Source organism: Mchenga conophoros, linkage group LG14, assembly GCF_057382185.1.
Source record: "Mchenga conophoros isolate Kocher_MC1m ecotype Shallow Benthic linkage group LG14, M_conophoros_male_GT1.1, whole genome shotgun sequence".
Classification (NCBI taxonomy): Eukaryota; Metazoa; Chordata; class Actinopteri; order Cichliformes; family Cichlidae; genus Mchenga; species Mchenga conophoros.
In genome coordinates, this window is record NC_140539.1 from 36726477 (window position 1) to 36738677 (window position 12201).

The 12201-nt window shown below is 41.4% G+C and overlaps 2 protein-coding genes across 8 annotated transcripts in view; one reads left to right on the forward strand and one right to left on the reverse strand.

The window, feature by feature from the left end:
* The window catches only part of LOC146560291 (glycerophosphodiester phosphodiesterase 2-like), a 42488-nt gene extending 37282 nt beyond the window's left edge, over positions 1 to 5206 (forward strand). For both annotated transcript variants that reach the window (XM_085244272.1, XM_085244271.1), the window contains one exon: positions 265 to 5206. Coding sequence is in view for 1 of the 2 variants with exons in the window: in XM_085244271.1 (XP_085100397.1) it covers positions 265 to 371 (107 nt within the window). In the remaining variant the exon portion in view is untranslated. The remainder of the gene's footprint in view (positions 1 to 264) is intronic.
* Positions 5207 to 5261: 55 nt separating this feature from the next.
* Positions 5262 to 12201, reverse strand: part of LOC146560292 (unconventional myosin-VIIa-like) — a 75874-nt gene continuing 68934 nt past the window's right edge. For all 6 annotated transcript variants that reach the window (XM_085244269.1, XM_085244268.1, XM_085244266.1 and 3 more), the window contains 3 exons: positions 11765 to 11848; positions 11536 to 11655; positions 5262 to 9514 (listed from right to left, as the gene is read on the reverse strand). In XM_085244269.1, coding sequence (XP_085100395.1) covers positions 9422 to 9514; positions 11536 to 11655; positions 11765 to 11848 — 297 coding nt within the window. In that variant the 3' untranslated portion in view covers positions 5262 to 9421. The remainder of the gene's footprint in view (positions 9515 to 11535; positions 11656 to 11764; positions 11849 to 12201) is intronic.

Genomic DNA, 12201 nt, shown 5'->3' on the forward strand with positions numbered 1-12201 from the left:
TTTGTGTCACAGCACGCTGTTTGAGACCCGCTGCTGTACAATAATTACAAATTGGAAAATAATGATCTGCAGGATTTGTGCTTGTGTATCATGCACTTACCTCAGTAGTGTACCCCATCATTTATGCTGTCCTTCCTTCTTTCCTTAAGTCCTCTGACCTCCAGTTTCACCTTTGTATTAATTCCCACCATGCTGACACCATGTGACAGTATAAACTGTTGTTGTGAACTCACTGAACACTGTTTGGGTTTTTCTGTTTTGCAGAGCTCAGCGATGTTTGGTCCATCTCCAGCGTCACTGTCCGGCCTGATTTACGGAGCATGCCTACTTCACCCAGCACCCCTCACCTGCCCACCATCACAGAGGAGTGAGAGGGAGGGAGATTAAAAAAGGAAGGTGCAAGTCAGGAAAGGACAGATAAGAGATGGAAAAAGTCCTTGTTGAGAGTGTGATGAAGGCCTGTCAAACTCTCTGATCTTAAGCTTTTGTTATTTAATTATTGTTGCTTATAATAGTCAGTCTATTACTTAGCATCAGTTTAACACCCACAAAATCGATGTGGATTGATGGGACTTGACAGTGTGAGCAGCCAACACAGCATTTGTCTTCACATTTTGATGGAAAACTCCGAGCAGTGCACAGAAATTTGTGACACCACCTTTTAACAAACAAATGAAAACTAAAAATGTTTGGAAGTCATGACAGAGAGAGCAGAAAGTAGACGGCACACTCTATTCTCCATCTGTCATCCTCTCGGTCTGTGGGTGGGCCGCCTGTGGAAGACGAACAGCTGGAAATAAAAAGCCTTCATTCATTTCCCATCAGAGATGAAGCAAATGGACTGTGGACACGCGCCCTGGGGTGTCCGTTTCCATACTGTAATCTCATGATGCCATTAAATTCCTCAAAGTGAGGACAGTTAAAGACGAGACCAGAGGATGAGGACGTTTTCATTTCTGGTCATTCGGCACGGTGAACGAACAAAATAATGAACGTCTGCAGCTGCAGTGATCCATCAGTCACCTTTGTGCGTCTGCTCGCTGATGAAGGACCGAATGTTGATCAGAGACGCTCTGTGATAAACTGTAAACACAGAAGAAATGAAATGGACTCTTACATATGAGCTGTGCTTTTTCATTTTCAGCTGTACAGACATCAGGTGCATCAGACAAAAACCTTAAACCATGTCTTAAATGATCATTTGTGTGTCTGAATTGCTAGATTCAGTGTGTGAACTCGACACTGTTGGACTGACAGAAAGAATGTAAACCAAAGGCTCGGGAAGGGTACAGTTCATCTGTGTACTAAAGTGAATGTAATATTAAGTTTCCAAAAAGTATGCAGATTTTTGGCTGTATGTCCAACATGACATTTTTCCCAGGGTCAGATCTGTTTTACCACCATGGGGAAAAAGTCATTTAAATTAGTTTATATATACATATATCTCTATATATTGCTGGTTAGCTTAATCTATAAGTACTATAGCATAATTAATCAGTAGGTTTATTTTTTTATAGTAATAGTCTAAACCTGCAATTAATAACTAGAGCTTTAAGATAAATGTAGTGGTTTAAACGTCCTACTGTAGGCTCCCCCTGCATGCTGCAGGCATCACTGCTCGAGAGAGACGGCGGCTGCTGTCAGCCTGCAGAGGTTTACAAGGAATCTGCAAAATGTAATGATGGTGACAAACTAAACATTCAGTTTGTCTGCATCCAATCAGCTTTTGTTTTATCTTATTTCAGTCGCTCTGTCACCGTGTCAAACACACCTGGCGGTGGATGGTACCAGGTGTGAAGTTAGTTTTGTAGATCAAGGACTCTCATTGGCTTTTTACCTGTACTGGTTTTGAATGTGATTGGGTCAACGTGCCACTCACAGCCCTTCATCTTTGCTGTGTGTGTGTGTGTGTGTGTGTGTGTGTGTGTGTGTGTGTGTTTAAGTCTTTTACAGTTTATGGATCCATCAGTTTGCTGGGGTCCACTTTGGTCCAGGTGATGTAAATTTTCTTATCTGATATAAAGCAGGAGTCTCTGTGTGGAGGCCTGCGGGGGCGGTTGGGCAGACTTTGAGCAGACTTCAGAGACATTATGAATGAACACCGCTCTGTGATGTCTGCAGCTGACTGTGTATATTCCCCACCACTGCTCTTCACTCAGATTCAAACCCAAGTCTGCTTCAGTTTGTCAAAACAATCACTCTCACAAGCTTTTGAAAACCCCTCTTGCAATGCAGAGAGGTTTAAGTTTAGTGGCTTGACTGAAGCAATTCAAATGAACAGAGTCGCACCTCTTCCAGGTTAGGTGATCACATGGTTAAACAGACCTGATGTTGGGGGTTATTGTGGAGCAGGCGCTGCAGAGCCACCAAGAACAAACTTGTTTATGGTGTTGTGTTGAGTAAAGTGGGGGCTAAATCTAAGCTCCTAAATCCTTTTAACCGTCCGCATGGCTCTATTTTAGTCACACTGTCTCCCTCATTGCCTCTCCTTTCAGCAGCCTTGTGGACTTTCTTTGATGTGAGAATACTGACTGCAAGAAAAGTCTGTTTGTTAGTAAAACGTGCCAGCGGCACAAACTGCCCGACACGCGGGGTTTTTTTTTTTTTTTTTTAAACTTGCTGCTGGTAATTTTATTTTGGTGTCTCATCAGTGCCAAGTGTGGTATCAGTGTCAGAGAAACCAGACTACTTTAATGAGGTGATAAGTGCAGTATCAGCGTTGTCTTCAAATATATACCCAGTATTTCCTGGCTACACACTGCTGTAAGCGGATTTGTTTTTCATCACTTTGATCGCACATCATACGTAAATGTGCCGGATTCTTATTTAGAAAATACAAAATAGTTTCTAAAAATTCTCCAATGGTGACTCATTATGCTAAAAGTGCAGTCTTTGCTACAAGCACATGTTTAATGGACCAATTTCTGTGTGGAAATGTGAGTAAAAACAAAACACTGGAAACCTGTCGACTTGGCGTAAAAAGTAATTTGCTGCTGTTTTTTTTCTTTTTTTGTACCTCCAGTGCTTTTATCCATCCTTTATTTGCCAACTCCCGTCTGCAGTGCTTTATGTCAGTGTCTGCAGGCTCAGCTCTAAACATTCAGGGTGAAGAGCAACAGGACAGAGACAGTTTTGTTAGCTTTGACCAATCTTGTATGTTACTCCCCTCCTGTCCCCTAATCAGGGTCGTAACACTGATAATGAGAAGTAAATTAAGTGTCTCGTGTCTTAATTAAGGCACAAAATAAGACTTTGTACCCCTCAGCAGTAAAAGCCTGATGGGATGTTATCGTCACCCTGCCGGGCAGGCCGGTGGCATGGACACAGTTTGTGAATGGAGGAGAACGAAGCAACATTGTTACCACGGGTGCATCTTCTGAGAGGTTGAGGGTAACGCTGGCAGCTGTCATTATTTTCCTATAGTGTTAAAATCTGCACAGTTTTCAGTAAATTCCCAGCTGCAGACTTCAGTAAATGATAATTCATTTAAGTACTCTCCTCCAAAAATCTTCAAAAAAGTCAGAATTAAACAGGACAGCTGAAATCTACCACTTATATATGCAACGAGGCAGTTGAAGTCTGACACCAGGTGTCCTTAGCAAATTCAAACGGTAGTTTTCAAAAGAGGGTTTTGTGCCAAATTTCTCCAATTTTAATCAATTCATAGATTTGAATAAATGATTTTGTTGGAAACTTGGAGCTGCTCTCGAGCAGACTTGCAGCTTTCCCTGTTCTGCACCACACTGGACTCCCATGTTGGGCCCACAGAGGGCTGGGTTTGGTCCAGCAGAGGGCAGGGAGACACAAGACCTCCGAATGATTAGAGCTCAAACAGTCACGATGCACTGTAATCTGAATGTGTAGTTGGTGCTTGACAGTGGCTGATCTGCTGTGTAAGCTTGATGTTTTAACTAGTTTCTGTAAACAGCCGTTTTTAGTTGAGAGTAATACTCGAGCATCCAGAGGAACTGCTGGAATTTCACAGGACAGGCAGCAAACAAACAGCATCAAAGAAATCTGTGTAATACGTTTATCAACATGCTAATTGCAAATAAAATCTACTCAAAATCATAAAAACGTAGTTGATATTTTGTGACTTTTGACCAAAGAAAGCTACGAGAGTAGCTTTGTGCGATTGATGCCTGAAAATCCAGTCCATCCTATTTGTCTTACGGTGCTTTGCTGGTTATAGCATTTATGACGAGACCCGGATTCTTCATACAGAAATAATTATCCACTAATCATTAATAGGTTTTAAAAAAATCGATTGTTACCACCAATAATGGGCGGACAGACGTGTTTAAGTCGGCATGTGTTTGAGAAACCCCCTTTTATGCCAGTTTTTCAGTTAAGAAAAAAGTCAACAAGCAGCTGGGCACACAGCGCCATCAGCAGGCAGTCGGGTCGTCGCACTTTGGCCCAGCAGTGGGCCCGTTTTACGAGCAACTCTTACAGTTTATGCTAGAGACAAAATCCAAATGGTTCCTGAAAGATGAGAACTGTCCAGCCAAAACTACAAAATGAATTCAGGCATCCTGTTTGATACTTTAGGTGATAAAGTTTAAGACTCACTGAGACTTCAGGCCTCTCCGGGTTGAGGGGTTAAACCGTCCAAAACAGGCCACCTTTAATAAAGACTGATGATCTGGATTATCTGGTGCTTGGAAAGATTTCGTTTCGTAGTCAGTGCAGCGTCTCTGCTTTGCTGTCTTCATTCCTGCAGGAGTGCAAACATTTTTAAGCGGGTACAACTGAGGCTGTCTGTTAGTAGTTTGGTTCGTCGATCCTGGAGGGGTCCTGTCTGCACACCGAGGTTCTGTTCATTGGCTGCTCTTTAAATGTGACTCATCTTTTAATGTTACGGATGTAAGAGACATTTACAGGCAAAGTGGGACCTCTGAGGTGTTAAATGATAAAAGTCACTGAAAAGAGCGAGAGCATCAAATCTTATGTATCGCTTAGTGTTGTTTTTGAATAATGAGCTTCACACTTGGTGCTGAGAAGTGATCTGTGATATAATGTAATATTATAAAACTAGTATCATAGTTCAGATGCTAATCTTTCAAAATGTTAAATATGTTCTGGTTTTTTTTACATTGTGCTGTTCTGACCTGCAATATTTTATTTTAAAGGAAATTATTTTGCTTTACTGTAACTTATCTGATGAAATGCTGCCGTCACCTGGTATTAAACATTACAAACAGAAGGTTTGATTCTTGAATTTTACAGACACGCAGTACAAAGTAGCAGTAGACCAGAAATCCAACTTTAGTAAGACATTTTAATCTTTTAGTATTTCAGACGTTTGACTGATCATACTTGTTTTGAATATTACAGTAGTGAAATTAAGTTGAATCCAAATTTACTGAGTGCTTTGTACAAAAGTGAGAGCACACGTTACAGAAACACTACAGGAAGTCAGGATGATGAGTTACACAATCAGAGTCAAAACACAGACTAATACTCTGAAAACAGAAACACAAAAGGCAAAAACTTCAAACGCGAATGTATCAAATGGGCTGATTGGCACAGTTACAAACACCAGTTTATTATACAGACAAAAGCCCAGAGCTGGTTACCAGAAGAATGAAGGGTTCAACAGGTCGACGTAATGAGGTTAAAAAAAGAACCAGGCTGGAATTTCAAACACAACAAAAACACAATTATCATGTAAACCTTAATTGTAAATTCAGAGCAAATAACTATAAAAAGGTTAATTAACTATCAACAGTGTTTACTGATTGTGGATAGGTTTGTTGCAACTTTATGATAAACATGCAGATTATTTTTATTACCTTTACCTTCTGTTCAGTTAGATTTAGTGGATCATAGTTTAGGTTAAAATATCAAACTTAGCGACTCACACCGAGCCCCTGCACCACCAGACCAACGCCACCGGACACTCAAGTCTGAGACACCAGCAGCTTCGACATAAATTTATTACACAAACGAAAGTCAAAAACTGAACCATGAGACCTTTATTGTAGTATTTTTAATTGATATCTGACTTAGCATCTGTACCTGCAAGAACAGTGAACAGTGAAACTGAGTCTCTGTACATTTCCAGGAGCTCAGCCTTGATATGGAGCTACGCGTTTGCTTCTGTTAAATTCATTAGTTGTTCTCATTAATAGGACTTTCATGAGCTAATCTATAGTTACTCAGTAATGATTTGCTAATACTTTGGACAAATTGTACTTGAATGCCTGAGTACAGGTCTAAATGGATTTTGCATCTAAAACCTTTAATATGTATTAAAAGGGAACTCGAACTTAATATCCATAGTTTGCAACTTCCAAATGTACTCTTATTTTACTTTAACTGGGAGTTCCAACAGAAATCAGCAAGTGTGGTTTTTCTTTGTACCTCGTAAACATCAAAAATGATGATGATTGCCGTGGCGTATAACCAGAGTAATGGCGACCTTTACAGGTCAAAGTGTGTATTTAAGATTTATGTAACAGTGAAAATATCAGCGTTTTTAACAGCATGTTTTAGCAGGAGAGGACATTTACTTTGTGTCTTCCTTCTATATTTTTATATCCCCCTTGCTATAAGGGCTGTGTAACATCCAAATTTCTCATTCGCTGGATAATAAAGATTTAAAGACTTACACAAGTAGGTAGGCAAAGTTTACTTTAAACCAGGGGCGGGGGAACTCTAGGTCTCAAGGGCCAGTGGCCTGCAGGTTTTAAATGTGTCCTTGATTCAATACACCCGATTTAAATAGTTAAATTACCTTCTCGACATATCTTGCAGTTCTCCAGAGGCCTGGTAATGAATTAATCATTTGATTCAGGTGTGTAGACCCAGAGTGAGATCTAAAACCTGCAGGACACCGGCCCTCGAGGACTGGAGTTGACCAAGCCTGTTTTAAAGGCAGGAAAAAGTGACGTGACTGATGGTAGTTTGTTTTAACTCAGGGTCCACATTACTCATCAGGACAGTATTGGCTTTGATCCTGATTAGGTCAATTCCAGTTCAAAAGATAGAACTCATCCATATTAGGAAAACTGAGATTCAGCTGGAAACCCCATAACCAGCTAACAAGTGACCTTTGAGAACATTTTTACAAACTAGAATGTAAAAGCCTCATACAGGAAGAAGCAGCAGCTCTCACAGAAATGACGCAATACAGGCAAAAATGTAAAACTGAACAGTTGTAAAGAAATAAAAAGTGTAAACATAAACCATGAGTATTAAAATAATCCCCTGTATTAAACTGTGACACACTGAAGTCATTAACCTAAAGATTAAAAACATGTTACAGGTCAATTTAGTGTCACAAAAACAACAGAAAAGTTTTAAATAAGCTCAGAGGTGTGCTACGAAGGACGTTCACCACAGCCAGGTTTTCTTTGTGTCAGCTGGACAAAGAAAAACCTGAAACCAAAGTCACGTCATGTGACTTTATCCACAGAAAATGATCCCCGTGAGTGACACCTACTTTAAAGTCACAGATGATAAAAATAGTGGTACAAATTTGAATATTTTAATTCAAGCCAAGCGCACTCTGCGCTGCTGATTATTTCTAACCTGACGGCTGCACATCAGAGCTCTGAAACCTTAAACTGGACACATTTAAACAGTGAAATACTTGAATAATCTTAGTGTGTGTTCTGGGTTCTAGATGCTGCAATTGCAGCAGTGTAAAGCAGACTAAACTGTAAATGAGGAGCACTTATAAAAACATTTCCTGTATTACCAGCTGAGTACATGCAGATTCACATGTCAATGCCATGCAGAGTTTATGCTGCTGTAAGTTTGTCATGGTAGTAAAGTGCAGCTTAACAAGTTGCATATCAAACGTATTCCCACAGCAGAGGATTCATATTGCACTTAAAGCATGATGTAAATATGAGTCAGTGACTTAACTCTGAGCACAAAACCTGCTCCTGACCAGGTTATTGTGCCAGTTAAACAGAGCCACTTTCATGACAGAGGAAACTCTGACTTTAAGCTCGACATGGCCCACTAAGCCATCGTAGTACACCCCTCTGGCCTCCTCTCAGTTTGGACCTAAGGTCAGGGAAAGAACTACTAAAAACAAATGATGAACTGGAACCCAATAAGAGCAGACGATACACATGAACATAAAATCTCAAATGTGTCTGACCTTGACTTTCAGGAAGTGTTGTATCAAAGAAAAGCCATAAACTTTTTGACTTTGAGTATTTCAAGATGCTCAAAAAACAAATCGCTAAATCTGCTGTAAGGCTCTAATTTACACACATGAAACTAACGAATGACAAATGTGTGTTTCAGGGTATTTACAGAGTTACCAGCAAAATTTAAGAGCTTTTTAGCCCTTTTATTAAAAATTAATATACAGTCTAATATCAGTTTGAAAATCATTGATGTTAAATTTACTGAAATGTAAGTTCCTGTTAATGCTGCATATGAAACTACAGCTATTTAATCATCTGGATAAGATGGACGGATCGAGTAATTCAAAGAACAAACATTTACTCAGTGAGAGATGAGAAAATATACGTCTTTAAAAGACTACGCTGTTTTTACGCTCTCAGGCTGGATGGTTTTTGTGATCTCAGATAATCTTTTTCTACACTCTGAGCTACTTTTTAAAATCAGCCTCAGTTTGATGAGTTCTGACTCTTCAGCCTCATGTCTCAGCTGAATGTTTCTGTGCATTTTAACTCCTTCTGGGGTAATTTAGATGTCTGCAGAGTTCATCAAATTATTTGTGAAAGTGCTGAAGAAACAAAAGGAATCAGCAAGAAATGGCCTAAAATAATTTATTATCTGTGTATGTATTAAAACATGTAAAGGAGTAGTCAGTCCATTAGTTTGACCTAAACATGTACAAGTGAACTTTAATGGATGGATTTGATGAGCTTATAATGAGGCAGGGGGTCCCCACAGGTGTGACATCTGAAACACGTGATATCGTAAACATTGGGCAAAAGTAAGAGGCTTTAATGCTCTCTAAAACCTGCACAAACCCTGTTAACAGTCAAATATCCCCTTACAGCAGTCTGGCGCATTAGCGTGTTGCTATGCTAATATGTAAAAATGCTCAATTAGAAGTCAGGTTAGCATAAAGTGCTAATACAGGGTCATGTTCAGGGTCACTGCAGTGTGTACTTAAGGCTCAGACCTGACGATGACAGCGTCTTCTTAAGGTGACGCAGTCAGAAAGGACAGTTCAGAGGTAGTCATCCTCACTGGACGGCTCGTCTTCATCATAGCTGTAGTGGTAATTGTTGCTGGGGCCTTCGCCGGGGTCGCTGCTGCCGCTAGCATTCGAACTCTCCCAGGTGCACTTTGACCCTTCTGTGCTAGCAGAAGGACTGCGGCTCATCCTCCAAAGGTGGCTGGTAAAGGTCCGCCCCCAGCTGCAGTGCTGGCCAATAGGACGTAAGAGGCGGATGAGCTCAGTGGCCTCCTGCCAGTAAGAAGTTCACTTGCTGTGGCCCCGCCCTGACCGGTGCTTGTTCATGGTGGTCAACATTTGGCTGATGTAGGAGGTCAGCAGGTCATCCATCTTGTAGCCCTGAAGGTTTAATCACACAGTCAGCTGACCTCTCCACTCCAATCACATTTTTTATTATAGTTTTACATAATTCCCTTTTTTTTGGTTTCATTTAAGTGGAAAGAATAAATAAACTGATACAATCGAGTTTAACTATACTATAAAACAAAGCTACAATGTCTGTGAAGGTTCTCAGTCATCCAGGTCATCGTAGTCAAAGGAGCTTGCAAAGAAAAGCGTCTGGACTTCTTTAAGTTGCTTGAAGACGTTTCACCTCTCATCCGAGAAGCTTCTTCAGTTCTAAGGTCAAATGGTGGAGAGTCCCACATTTAAACCTAGTGGGAGTTTCCCCCCACAGAGGGACAAAAGGACCCCCTGATGATCCTCTAATCGCCTGAGCCAAGGTGTGAAACTGGGTGTGGGTCCCAATCAGCCAGAGTTTTGGGTGAGCTCATTGTGAAACCTGGCCCCACCTTATCATGCGAATTCCTGAGGTCAGATGGCCCAGGATGTGAGTGGGCGTTAAGGCGTCTGGGGAGGGATCTCAAAACTGGATTATAGATGGCAGAGAGTTGGTGTCGTAAACCACCGCCTCTGTTCAAAGACGGTCGCTCACAGTGGACATAGATGGCTTCTTTCACTTCTCTTTCAGCAGCTGTACAGTGCAGCGAGGAATGCCCAGACCTCTACATTGGAGAGACCAAACAGCCACTTCACAAGCGCATGGCACAACACAGAAGAGCCACCTCCACAGGACAAGACTCAGCAGTCCATCTGCATCTTAAGGATAAAGGACACTCTTTCGAGGATGCCAATGTTCACATTTTGGACAGAGAGGACAGATGGTTTGAAAGAGGAGTGAAAGAAGCCATCTATGTCCACTGTGAGCGACCATCTTTGAACAGAGGCGGTGGTTTACGACACCAACTCTCTGCCATCTATAATCCAGTTTTGAGATCCCTCCCCAGACGCCTTAACGCCCACTCACATCCTGGGCCAGCTGACCTCAGGAATTCGCATGATAAGGTGGGGCCAGGTTTCACAATGAACTCACCCGAAACTCTGGCTGATTGGGACCCACACCCAGTTTCACACCTTGGCTCAGGCGATTAGAGGATCATCAGGGGGTCCTTTTGTCCCTCTGTGGGGGGAAACTCCCACTAGGTTTATATCTGGGACTCTCCACCATTTGACCTTAGAACTGAAGGAGCTTCTCGGATGAGAGGTGAAACGTCTTCAAGTAACTTAAAGAAGTCCAGACGCTTTTCTTTACAAGCTCCTTTGACCATAAAGCTACAATAAACAAACACACACTTTCTACTGGAAACAAATATCAAACAATAAAAAAAATAAGATAAACTAATGTTTCAATAATCATGATAGACTCAGGTTTGTGTTTATCGCTTATTTCTAAGTCTTTTTTTAGAATTCGTGAGACTTTCCTAATTTAAATTTTTTTTTTAAGTTTATTCAAAAAGAAAAGATTTTGGGACTGTAAAATGCTCCACTCACCACCGACACTTTTAGAGCTGCGACAACAATCGAATCCTGCTTAAGCCTTTCATGCAGCGGTCCCCAATCCCCGGGCCGGTACCGGTCCGTGAGTCGTTTTAGTACTGGGCCGCGAGAGTTTAGGCTCAGGTGTGAAAATGTATGGCACACACACTGGTCATTTAATGTTACTACAGATGTGTGACGCGTTTCATTGTAATTGTTATTTAACCCTGTCATGCATGAATGATGGCAACCTCAATCAGGACTTTTTTCTTAAGTAGTTTTATTTATCTTTTTATGCCTAAAGATGAATAAAAATAACTAAGAAAAAAATCCTGATTGAGGTTGCCATCATTCATGCATGACAGGGTTAAAAAGTGTTGTATGAATAAAATACCCACAGGACTTTCACTGTGAATACTCGTAACGCAGCAATGCTCCACCTTCTAAACCTCTGACTCCCAGCTCAAGCACCTGAACTCTTAGTAAATCAAACATAGAACAAAAGTAAGTGTGTGTGTGTTTAAGTGTTCATTGCTGGCACCCACCAGTGAGGTCTCACACAGCAGTTTGCTTCCTCTGACCAGGTTGCCGATGGTGATGTGGAAATAGGTGTTCCCGCTGCTCCAGTTGGAGATCTTGGTGAAGGGGTGAGTGGTCAGGATGTCCTGCAGACACAGAGGTCATCAAAGCTACTGCACCGGCTTAACAGGTTAACGAGCGCAGCGGCTAAAACATAACCGATACGTATGCCGGGAGTTATGATTATTAACGAACCTTTGACTTGGGGTCAATGAGACTGACTCCATGCTTGTTGATGGCGATCAGCAGGATCTCCGGGTAGTTGGGCTCTGTGGTTTGCTAAAAGACAGAAGCCACATGTTAGGATGGGTAAATATTCACTAATCATCTCTAACCTTACATGTAAAACTGTCGCGTTTCTCTGTAGTTTGTAGCATAAATGTGGACTCTGTTTGTGTAATCAGGTGTTTCAGATGGCGGGCGCAGACTACACAGCACTGATTCTTCCATCCATCATCATCCCGCTTTTGCTCCTTCATGTTCACAGCTGTAAACAGCTGGCAGAGTGCTCGGCGCTCACACTGGACGTGTTGGTTTTCTGTCTGTTATGGCGCCCTGCACAATCAAACTGACCTCTCATTAACGTGAAAGTTATTATTGATAACTAAAATAAACACACACCTCAGTTTGTA